The 13,036-nt window shown below is 37.8% G+C and overlaps 1 protein-coding gene across 1 annotated transcript; it reads right to left on the bottom strand.

Annotated features, from left to right (window-relative positions):
- Nucleotides 1–8,981: 8,981 nt before the first annotated feature.
- Nucleotides 8,982–9,566, bottom strand: LOC140944832 (uncharacterized). The gene has a single exon (XM_073393933.1). The coding sequence runs from the start codon at nt 9,564–9,566 to the stop codon at nt 8,982–8,984; it is 585 nt and encodes a 194-aa protein (XP_073250034.1).
- Between the last annotated feature and the right edge of the window lie 3,470 nt (nt 9,567–13,036).

The following is a 13,036-nucleotide window of genomic DNA, read 5'->3' as shown; positions in this document are numbered from 1 at the left end:
TAGACAGGATCTTTATGGGACATAAATAAATTAGTATCATCAGCGAATAAAATCAGCTCGACGAGCGTTGATACGTTATTTAAATCATGGTATCAATTCTAAGGGAAATAAGAAACAGTTCATGACTAAACTACCCGTTAATGCTAACCTGTGATAATAAATCGACTTTACAATTCAGAATTTCAAGATCGATGTTACAAAGTTACAAAGTTAAATCATGAAGACCCAACATACGAAAAAACTTTGTCACAGAAGTATGAAACCAGACCTAATTAACTCAAATTAGATATTAAAGCTCTCGGATACAGAATATTTGTGGACGAATATTTGAAAAAAGTATGACTGTGTACACGCAAGACTATTTCTTAGCGTTTTCAATGTTACAGAAACGTATTGGCAGTCGCTATGTTAAATGAATACTTACGTTTAGTTAAACCTCAAATTCAGGGAATTCAGAGGACAGAAAATTTTTTCATCCGACACACTGAACCTCGCCAGTAAGAATGATCGGGAGTTAAGAGTTCCTACTGATATAGATCCCTGCTTAAGCGACCAGTAGCGTATAGTTCGTTTGAGATTCGACTATTTCCGGAAGGGCGTTAAGTGTGTGTGCTTTTTTTAGTACACGAATGAGATCAGAAACTCTTTGATTTACAAATTTAGAGTATATAAGGCAACAACAATACAGCTTTCTAAAAGTGGAGCTAATTAATATCTAAATTTATTCCTTTCAATAGGACAACTTCAAGATGAGAGAATTTTTCCTCCAACTACCTATAATAAGTTAGAATCCTTGAGTCGTGTTGTTTTCTTTCGCAAAGTACCGCTACTGTTTTTAAGGCCATTTTGGAAGAAATAAATTTAAAAAAAATACTCTAAATGAAATCTTATAGTTGTAGTCAAAATGAAATTATAGTAAAAGTCGACTGGTATTGATTGCAGATAACCCACGCGCCAGCGCAGTCAAATGTAAGGAATTGGGAAGGTCACAATGTTTTGAGGATTCTTTAGCTTTCTTTAATCTTAATTTTGGTACAGTTTGCCCCCTCAATATTGAAGTTTGCAATACTGAACCTCGTCCAATGCATATAAATGCAACTGGAGGGACAATTGACAGCATTTTTGTTCTTCGATAAAACCTCAGAATTATTTACTGATGAGTTTTCATTTGCACCCAAACAAAAGTCCGCTTTACTCGGAAAGGGCCTCTCTATGCGCCTTGATGATGTTAAGACAAGTCAGCGGTAGTCCGATGTTTTCTTAGTCACCACTTAAAGAGAGAATAAAATCAATATTCTTATCAGCTTTGGCATGCATTCTACCTTCGTTAAGTAATAATTCACAATTTGGAGATTGTTGAAATGCCAGTATGTAATAACAATAACGTGGAAGGCCGATTTCACCTACTTTTTAATGCCTTAATATGGTTCGCACGTTTTTGGATACAGTATATAGCGACATTTTGGTGAAAGTATATTGATTCGTAGCATGTGACCTAAACACATCCTAAGTCGAAATTTTAGTTATCCACGTTTCACTGATAACAGAGGGTTAAATGTTCAAAAACGTTTAATTTCAGGAGTTAAGAAAATTTCATTTCTCTCCCGGGTTGCAGGTTAATTATTGTTAAATAATATGACTGTTTACCGCCAGAAGACATCCAACGGGAATCGTTTCACTTAATCCCTGAAACCCAAGTCGAAACTTCCACTGCTCAATACTGGGTTATTTAAGTTCTTTTTTTTTAATGTGTGTGTTGGTTCGAGTGCGGTAAACCTGACCCTGAAACGCTCAGCATCAGTGAAAACTCGCAACGGGGCAAATATCAAGAATTTACAAACAGATGTTTGTTTAACTATTTTTTTTATAACTTTATACGTTTCTTTGGTCCGTGTCCTCTTCTAGCAAGAGGTAAATCACCGACCAAATGCGACATACCCCATAGTTCTCTATGCATGTCTTTCTGGCCTCAGACTGTAGCGGTCTTTCTTCTCAGTGGACATTGTACTTAAAAGTAAAACAAGAAGGCTCTTGGTAGCGTTGAGTCTCGCTTGCTTGGAGATGAGTTTTGTTGTCAAAGGCCCCGGTGCTGTTATACCACTTTTTCGTTTGGAATACCAAACGAGTGTTGTATGTCATAATGTATGTACTCAAAAAGTAAAAATTGCAAGGAGAGACAGGCCGCACATCTTAGCCTCAAACTGGTGTGAAACCTTTGAAAACCTTCCACATATTGATATTGCTGCATTGAGGAGTACTCTTTCAGGGATTTTAGCGGAGCTCCACGCGCGCGAAGCGCGCGCGTGGGCGGAGCCCCATTGCTAAGTAAATCTACCCATCCCAGTAAATTTGGTAATCACGTGACCGTACACCGACCGCCGACCGCCGACCGCCGACCGACCGTCCGTCTGCACCACAGGAAAACCAATGTTTACTCTCACATTTTAACTAGTTTGGGAGCCCAAGAGAAAACTAATTTCACTTCAATGTTGTGATCAATTGACAGCTGTCAAAACAGGACATCCGCTGACCAGTATCACCTGACCGTACCGCGGGCTCAAGTGTTGACCCATCGAGGTCGAGTATTTTTTGAAGTTATCCCCTGATTAATTACCAGTTTGAAATGATCGCAGGCTCAAGTTTATTTTTTCCAAGGATTCATATCAAATATGTTGTGTTTATGTCACTATGGCCCCGCACTATTTGAATTTTGATTTCAAACTGACTTCGGAAGCGAAAATTCAGCCAGTTTTTTTAAAAGTACAGGCGGGGAAGACCTTATCTTACCATGGTCACGCGTTGGTCACGCTCTACGTCCAATTTTTATACTCTGATTGGTCAAAATTTGACAGGTGAGTACATGCGAAAAAATTATGCAGCATCTTGAAAATTGTTTACTTTGACAGCTGAAGCTGAAGAGTTTTGTGTCAACTTGTGATGTTTTTAACTGTCTTTTTCTTCTGGATGTACAAAATGAAATACAACTGCTATCAAGAGTCTTCTGTTATTCATGGCTGGTTTGTTTACTGGGTTTTTGGTTGAGGAACGCGTCGCTTGTCAAAATTTGGTAATTCGATTTCGGATGGCATCGTTTTCGTTTTTCACCTTGCTTAATGCGTAAGAGGGTTTAAAAGTCTCAAGCAACTGTGGCCTTCCTTGATAGCTTTCAGGAACTGAATCTCGAATGGTAAGCCTGAGTAACTATTGTATTTGATGTTTGTTTTTGTTATATCTAATTTCATGAAGTCTTGCACATTCACGCTGACAGTTTATGCGGCAAGTTTATGCACGTTTGTAGCCGTAGTTTGAGTCAATGATCTGACCTAGTATCAGGTTTGAACGGTTTGATATAAGCTTACAGAACTTTTAAAAGCCTTCAGATTTATTTGTTCACCACAGATAGAAAGAAAACGTTCCGAAGAATATTTAGTTATAAATTTGGCTGTAGAAAGAAAACTTTGAGCGATTTTCTTGCTTCGAGGAGTTCACCTTGGAAAACAGTAAACACCCGCGCCGTTAAGCCGGCTTATAAAGCTTCACGCCGAGACTCAGGATTTTTAGAGACACTTTAATACTTGTCTTCATGAATGAAAATTGTTATCTCTGTAAATGTTTCTCCGAATTATATTTCTTTTTTTGATTGTTAGTAGTCTCTCTTCCAATTTTAATCGCTTGTCTGTGCCGTTTGTTTTCATCGTTCATGAACATCGCTTGCAGGAGTACTCAAAAATGTCGCGCGTATCAAACGCTTTATAAGATTACGCATCGTTATAACTGAAACCATTAAATAACAAAAAAAAAAAATCGCTATTATGTTGAAGCTTAACTCTATTAAAGTTCATTCAAACACTCGACCACACTGACAGCTCGCACTATAGAAACGAGAACCGGCTGCCCATATGGGTGATTTTGGAAATTTTCGAACGGTTTCGCTTTACGATTGATCGTCCTGAATATTGACTGAGTGCAGTTTGTCTTGAAAAATTGTGAAATACTGCAAAAAAATTCGGCGTGATTTGTTTTCCAAGAATTTGTTTTCGAGGCCTAATCTACAGTGATCTTGAATGTGATCGAAGATGTTTGCTATTTTTTGGGTGTACATTTAAGGTTATCAATTCGATGTAAGATGTTTTACTTTAAAATAATTTAGCCTTTCCCTCAAACGTCACATGAATGTGCCCTTAAGTTAAATGATTTGTAGATTAAAAGTTTATTATTTGATTTAAATTATAAATTTATTAATTGGAGCTTCGCTTTTAGCCCTGGCTAAATCTATATATTACACTCGAAAAATTGAACGATGATTTTTATCGGTATCAGGGGCCCATGACTCTGTCCGTATAAATATACATAGCTTCTTTGTACCGGACCAAGATACGGCTCGGTACAGTATATGTTCGGCACAGGAAAAAAGTGTAAGTTTAACAGAACCTTATACAACACACAGTTAATTCAGTTCGCGCGTATTCCTGCTGAATTTGTTGTCCGTTTTATAAGATATCAATATCGCATGAAAGCAATGAAATTTTCCATAGCTGCTTAGTATCTACTTTTAATATCTCCGTACAGTCTCAGAGTACAATGTTTAGAGTTGTACACAGCATGCATTTTAGATAGATAGATAGATAGATAGATAGATAGATAGATAGATAGATAGATAGATACATAGATACATAGATAGGCAGATAGACAGATAGACAGACAGACAGACAGACAGACAGATAGATAGATAGATAGATAGATAGATAGATAGATAGATAGATAGATAGATAGATAGATAGATAGATAGATAGATAGATAGATAGATAGATGGATGGATGGATGGATGGATGGATAGGTAGGTAGGTAGGTAGGTAAGAACCTTAGTTTACGGCACGATAAAAAGATCAGCATTGCTTTTGGAGTCGTGCATACAACAATTACAAAAAAATAAGGAGTACTGAAAGCAAATGTACACTTAAAAATTAAAAACTGTTAAGGTTTTTTCTTGTATTACAGTATCACCGGGATAAAGCGTTTCATTTGCGCGGAAAATTTCACTTTCTCGTCAAAACAATCACCGACTCAGACAGACTCGGATTAGTTTACTTGAATTTAGTGTTCAGTACAGCGAACGGGGTTATGTTCTGTGAAATTTATCTACAGTCTGCGGCCCACATCACCACTGCTCCACGATTTATTTATTTATTTATTTTATTTTCAAGTTCTTTTTAACCGATCCCCGTCCCTGATTTCTCGATCCTCGATCCTCGATCCTCGATCCTGATTTTCCAGTAAACCTTGAAGTTTTGCTCATTAAGATTATTCTTTTCTTTTTCCGACCACTGAAGTGATCAGTTGTTCCAAAATAATCAACGCTTCCAAGCCATAGAATTCTTGGAACAACCCGTTCCGGAAAAGCTCGATATGGGATTTCTATTAACTATGGACATGAAGTGCTGCAAGTAGAGCGTGCGGTTAGTCAAGTTCAAAGCTACCCGTATAAACACATACGTGACACGTTAGGGTGGATTTCCACTGATGCGTTTTTGGCTCCGCACGTTAACGCACGTAAATTTCAATCACGTAAATCAAATAGAGGTAAGACATAAAGTATTGAGATTAAACGTCAAATTAAGCGAGTTTCTACTTTTATGCTTACATAATTGTACGTGCGGCCTTTCATACATTGCCTTTATTTTATTTGCGAACGCAAATTTTACGCACGTGCGCACGTAAAAATTACGTGACAGTGGATACTTCGTATCTCAAGCATTTATGAAGTGCAACACGACTTCACATCGTAACAACTGCGAAAATGCATCAATTAATACACAAAACAAAGTGAATCTATTTAACCGTACATTTCCTGTAATTGCGACAATATTCTGAGAAACGCAACGCCTTAAAAAGCCACAAAATCCTGAGGATTTCCCCGCTATAATATTTTCTCATTCTGCTTGGGGATATTTCCTTTTTAAAGTGCTTGCATGTCGGCATAATTACACGAAAATCAAGGGCCTCCAATCGAGGAAAATTACATCATTGCCAAACTTACATGCGTCATTTCAATCATCGCCGAAAATAAACTGCATTCTTATCACGAGACTAATTTCCATACAATGAAAGTTGTCACGATTCTTATCCCCCGTTTCCACGGTCTTCGCTAGGAACGCGAGGCCTACAAACTAGGTTCCACCGACGAAAAAAAACGACTGCATTTTAAGAGTCTCGCTCTGCTCAAGCAAGCTCGACTAACAATCCATTGATTTAATTTTTATAACAAAAATAAATCTTCAATTGTAAAAACAACAACATCATCTGACAACCTTCTGGCAGTCAAACTTCATTTGATGATAATATTCCATTTTGTTACATTTATGGTTAAAAGTTATTACATTTATAGGGAGTCAGATTATTACATTTATGGTTGAAATTTTATTACATTCATAGTTAGTACTTTATTACATTTATGAGTGGTGTGTATTACATTTATGGTGGGTATTGCATTTATGGTTAGTGTTACATTTATAGTTGATTATTACATTTTTGAGTGAAAAGACTCGCTCCCGTTTCCTCTGCAAACTTAATGTGCTTGAGTCCTGTTGAGTCTGAGTATCCAAAGATGAATGCTCTTTCTCAGCCGCTTTCTCTTCAAACATCTGAAAAGTCTTCAAGGAAGAGTCTGGGTTCTGATACAGCTTCACCGCTGCCTTGATTCTAGAGAGTTTGTATTCCTGCTCAACTGATCGCAGGCCACGGTCTCCGTTGTCCCGTGACAGGTACATAACAGCCGTGGAGCTAAGTGGGTGTTTACCTCCGCTCTTGCGAATGATATTTCTTCCCTCTCTATCAATCGATCTAAGCTCAGTGACGGGCCAGTGCTGGGTCCACATCAAATAGGTAAGAAAGGGAAGAGGAAACTGGTTAGAAGCTCTAACACGGTTAACGTCAGAAAGAGAATTTATTATTTTTAATCTACGTAAACGATTTACCAAACTGTTCAAATGCTCTAACATTTAGAATATTTGCAGACGATACAAACGTTTTTGCCTCAGCCTGCAACCTGAAAGATCTTGAGGAAATAGTTAACTCTGAACTTATAAAAGTGAAAATATGGTGTGATGTAAATAGATTGTCAATTAATTTCACTAAAACAAACTTCATGATCATTAAATCATCAAAGAAAAAAGATGACCAAGTAAATATCAAGATTGAAAGTGCAGATGGTACAATAAATTGCTGCAGAGGAAGCAAAAAATAAAAAATCTAGGTGTCCTGCTTGATGAAACGATGTCTTTCAATCACCATATTTCATACATCTGTACAAGAACTGCGCGAAACAATGGTATCATATCTAAGCTGAGACATTATCTAACTCTTCTACAAATGAAACAAATCTACTACAGCTTAATATACCCATATATCTCTTATGCAATATTAGCATTGGGGAGTGAATACAAAACACATATTGATAAGATACAAGCTAAGCAAAATCATTCTGCTAGGCTTATTTTCTTTGCCACCACTTATGGTGAACCCTTATGTCAAAGAATCTACATTCTATGAATAATTCCGGATATTTTTCCAATTTCATAAACATGCTTGAACAATACAATCTAACCACTTTAGATGCTGAATCTCTAGATAATGATAAAATTAGACGATATACCACAGAAATGAGAGAGAAATATCTATGTTTTTGGCGGCACAGCCTTGAAAATTCAAAAAAACTAGAATTTTATAAAACTTTTAAAGATGAATATTCTACATCTGATTATCTCTACCAGCTAAGACATTATGACGAACGACAGAATTTTGTTAAATTTAAAATAAGTAATCACAAACTTATGATTGAACATGGTCGATACCAAATCGATCATTTGCCAAGAGAAAATAGATTATGTCCCTTACGTAACTCAAATCAGGTAGAAGATGAGCTTCATTTCCTCTTTCAATGTAACAAATAGTTGTAAACAAGAAGGAAAGGCGCTACACAATAATAGACATTGCTTGCCCATTTGACCATTGAGTAAGTCTTAAAGAACAGCTAAGATAATTACTCTAAGGATCCACTGGTTTCTGCGATCAGTACTTATTTAACTTAAGAATATATATTTTTGTAACAGAGTTTCTATTTTTGTAAAGAGGTTTTGAGTTGTAAAATTCCCTCCCGAATTAGAGCGTGCCTCAAAACAATTCAAAGCAATATTGGCAAGAAAATGCTCATAAGAATGGCTCTTGTTTTTATACGTGTATGTCGGAATCAGAAGATAACTTCTTTCAATATCCTGCGAGGACGTAGAGTATTCTATGGCTAATTAGTATAGGTAATAGCATGATTAGTAGTGATATTTGGCATAAATACCACGAATGATATTTCAGAATTGTTATACGTAATTTAACGAGCAGTTAGGCGAGTGAAATTTGAGACAATTTTGAAATATAACGAGTGATATTTATGCCAAATATCACGTACAAATCATGCTGTTATTTGTTTATACTACTACCCGCAAGAGGTTTGTAATTTTCACATGTGGGTATTTCAAATTAAGCTGAAATACCACTGCTCTAAGCCAATCAAATTGCAGAAATTTCTCATGTAGTAGTATAATAACAGAAATTTACCCTAGCTACGTTATTTCTATTATAGTCATGACATTAACGTGACATAAAGCCATCGTTTTTTACTATAATAATAATAATATTTAATACTTATATTGCGCTTTTTCTATAAAAATACTCAAAAGCGCATTACAATATTATTAATAACAAAATTAAAAACCAGTAAAATTACCCGGTAAAATTACAATATTTAAAAATAAATAAATAAATAATCTAACTAAAAGCCTTCTTAAATAGATATGTTTTAACAGAGCGTTTAAAAGAGTCGATTGATGTTTCCTGTCTTATTGGCAGAGGAAGACTGTTCCATAAAAAGTGGGCAGCCATCGACAACGCGCGATCTCCCAAAGTCTTCTTCGTTCTTAGCCGAGGCCTTTCTAACATATACCATTATTGTTACGGCGTAGTTGGTAACGCGGTAAGACAGAGACAAGATCATTAAGATAGCTAGGCGCAACACCGTGAAGAATCTTAAATGTAACGAGGAGAATCTTAAAATCTACGCGCAAGCGCACTGGTAGCCAGTGGAGTTCTCTTAGCAAAGGAGTAACATGACAATACTTAGGTGCGCAGTAAACCAATCGAGCACTGGCATTCATGACTCTTTGAAGTTTCTTAATTTGATAATCAGGAGCACCGTACAATAAACCATTACAGTAGTCAAGCCTGCTTGTGATGAACGTGTGAACAAGCCTCTCGGTGGACTCGCGAGACAAATACTTCCTAATGTGCCGGATATTGTACAAATAATAAAACGCGCTAGCACAAGTCTTAGACACATGAGTCGACATGTCCAGACGAGAATCGAACCAGGTGCCCAAATTGCGCACTGAAGAGGCAGGCGATACCTCAGCTTGGCCGATCTTGATCTTGTCAACGGACACCTTTGATAACTGTCGTTCCGTGCCAATGATCAAGAACTCAGTTTTATCGTCATTTAGCATTAACTTATCATCTCTCATCCATGCGCGAACGTCACGAATACAGTTCTCAATCGCAATCACAGCATCAGCCTCGCTGGTACTATAAAGTTTTCAACGGCCGTGTCATCTTTTTTTGGAGTATATTTATAATTGGGGCTATTTGCCATGGACCATGACGCCTCTTCATTAGACAAATCACGGCTCTTATGATTGTAAGTGTTTGCAAAAGAAAAAATTGGTCAAGAATAGTCATTGAAAAGGTCGCTTAAAAAGTGAATTAGAATTCTTTTCTTGGTCTTTATTGCGATTATTCCAACTCTCTTACTCAAATGTATGCGAACCGTCTCCTGAAGCTGAAGTCGTGCAGTGACCCCCAACGGCAAAGAATTGTACAAAAAACAAGTGTGATGCATGTGCTAACTTTTCAACCTTTGCCTGTGTTTTATCAACTCCCGGCTATTCACATCACTTGGCAAAATATTATCCTCTTTCCTATCAATTTATTTGGTGTATTTGGCTGTATTTTTCACTTGGGTGTCGTGCTGACACCGAATTTGAAGACCATGATTTCTGAGATATAAGCCCTCAGAAGTTGTCAAGAATGACAAAAAAGAAAATATCTGCGCATATCGAGTAATTCTGTTTCAAACACTATCGTAGTTAGCATGTAAAATACAACTAAAGAGTTATGTACTTCACTTTTGACTACGGCCCACCATGATCTCCTCAGCTATAGCGGATTAGGTTTAATTAGCAAATACCCCCTCTGCTCTAGACTCAAGTGCTAGGGCCTGTCTCTTTATTCAGATATATTGTCATAGCCGTAGTCAGATAGATTCATCTTCCCCGCTCTCTCCACCCCTCAGGTGCAACGACCCGTAACTTTACTCAGACCCAGAGGACATGATAACCGTGGCGCATCTCTACTGTGTTAGCCTCGCTTTCAGGCTAGCAATTGGCGGAGATTCAATGGCTATCGCCTCAGGTTTGGTTTTACTTTTCTCCCAGCGGGATCTTTGTTGGAGCATGTAATATAGACCGACAAGGTCCCCTCTTGGCAAATTGTCTGAAACTCCTCCCTTAGAAGTCGAAAGGTCGAGTAAGTAATTTAGAGATAAGTATAAAATAGAATTCTCGAAACAGAGAGGATCTTATGTTAACTGAATGCGTGACAAACGAACCCCAAAGGACGTCTGCGGAGAGGCTAATGTTAACCACATTGATCTTAAAAGCGAATCTCATGTACCTCGACAGAAACGCCCACTACAAAATTGTATTCACGATTCCTCCCGTAACTTCTTAGATTCAATTTAGGGCTCACAGAGGAGTAGTTTATATTCCAAATGAAGCAAGGCATTAGAACATCCTACCGATTTACACTTTGCTACTGCCACTGATATATGCTGACTAGAAAATTCTTTAATTCGACGCATCCAATCTTGTTACATTGCCCTTTGATAAACTTTTAGAATTATATCTTAGGACAAAAAAATGTTCACAAGGGTTTTCCAAAGACTTCTTTTTACTTGCTTGCTTTGCAAAACTGGCTGCATCCTCGGAGACCCAGGGACAGATAAAGGGGGCGAGGGAAAGTCTAAATGGGTGGAAAAATATATATGGAAGTAAGAAAAGTAAAGAACGGCGAGAAGAGCCCCTGGGGACAATGTCTTACCAGACCAGCTCCAAACGGTCGCCGCCGTTCTGGCTTCTGATTGGTGCTAGAAAAACACAAGTTTTCTGGCACCAATCAGAAGCCAGAACGGCGGCGACCGTTTGGAACTGGTCTGGTAAGACATTGTCCCCAGGGGCTCTTCTCGCCGTTCTTTACTTTTCTTCGTGCCATATTTTTCCGCCCGTTTAGACTTTCCCTCGTCCCCACTATCTCCCCCTGGGTCTCCGAGGATGAACTGGCTGGTGCTAAGGTTAGCTTGGGATAAACCTGATTAGTATATAGACACTCAGTGATCTTGGTGATTTAAGCAATCTGATTGGTTCGCTATCTCCGATTATTCAATATTCGCCTCCTAGCCCTTTAAGACCGAATTGTACGATCTGATATGGCCCACAGTCATTTGACCAGCAGTTTCCGCAAACTTAGTTTCCAGACCCCCCTTCTTTGCAAGGCCTAGTGGATTATTTTGTTTGCCATTTAGAGTGGTTTTGAACCAGTTTCTGCGACATTTTCGATTTGTTACAGCAAGAGTAAGCTTAATTTTAGTTCTGCAACATGTCTGAGCATAGGACACGTTATGATTTGAACTATTTTTTGGATTATTTTGGATGGAAACTTCGAGATACCCGATCGTGGCATGTTTCGGATATCGAAGGCTTTGATATGAAGACCGAAGAAGATAGCAAGGACGGAGTAATGAAATTTTTGCAAACCAGAGAGAAGAAGAAGAGGAAAACTCAGTCTTCGGGACATACACGTTGATGATTTCAACAGGGATTAAGATATTTTTCATCCTGGAAGGCCACAAAACATTTGTTTGGATGTTTATGTTTAGCTCCTAGAAAGCGATCCAGAAGTTCTCACTTTCAATTAATAAGGTTGGGCCTACGAAGGTGTAACACCCAACCATGCTGTATTTTGTGGACAGAATATAACCTTGATAGTATCAAAGATAGGCAAATGTGGTATGAAGATAATCCTCAGTAAATTTGCTTTAGATTTAGACTCCCGCAGTAATTTTCACGACCAAATTGAAAGTTCAGTACACTGAAAACAATTGAGGTGAACTTGTTGCGTGACATGAACTTAATATTTAACAACCAGTTTATTATTTTTTATTAGTTACTTATGAATAAAAAGTGGCTCGGCAGATAGCGCAAAGTCTTGTCTACCAGATATCCAAAGTTTATGTTGATACCTTAAATTTCAAGGAAGATGTATTGCATTTAACAATACCAGCCTTAGATCTTAAAATGTATTCAAGTCTTAAAGGGCTAGTGAGTGGATAATGTGTGAGCTCGGTGTTTTTCCCATTTTTTGAGAGAAGGATCTTTTAAAAGTCAGCAAAATCCTAGGGTTGACTTTTTTTATAAAGGCAAGAAAAGACTTGAAAGGATTCAAAACGGCGTTTTTCCATTTACTGTAGCTGAGTTTTGTGCTGGATGAATTCAGTAACAAGATAGAAAAATAATTTTAACTCTGGATTGGAGCAGAAAACCTTCTTATATTAGTACGGCAGAAAGGAACATAAAATCGAGTTGAACTACGCGTTCATTGTTTAGTGCCGCTATGTTGTTTTTCATCAAGTCGAAGTGCATCACTTTTATCGCCCAAAAAACAGGAATAATTCATTGATTCGAGATCAAAAATCCAACAAACACATCGCAAACGGATATAAAAAGCTAGTTCGTGCCTTGAAACGCGAAGCTGTACAGTTTTTAGTGGCAAAAAAACCTTGCCGTAAATCACTTACCGCTGGAAGCGCTTCCTGCGGTTCAAACGTGAACTGCAAACTGCAAAAGTGACCGCAAGGCCGTGGTCACGCGACATTTTGGGG

The sequence above is a fragment of the Porites lutea genome, chromosome 7 (assembly GCF_958299795.1).
Source record: "Porites lutea chromosome 7, jaPorLute2.1, whole genome shotgun sequence".
NCBI classification, from domain to species: domain Eukaryota; kingdom Metazoa; phylum Cnidaria; class Anthozoa; order Scleractinia; family Poritidae; genus Porites; species Porites lutea.
This window is presented reverse-complemented; position numbering and strand designations above follow the sequence as displayed.

Bases quoted from the DNA above. Each gene is read 5' to 3' on its own strand.
- LOC140944832 (XM_073393933.1), bottom strand. From the start codon at position 9,566: ATGAGAGATGATAAGTTAATGCTAAATGACGATAAAACTGAGTTCTTG.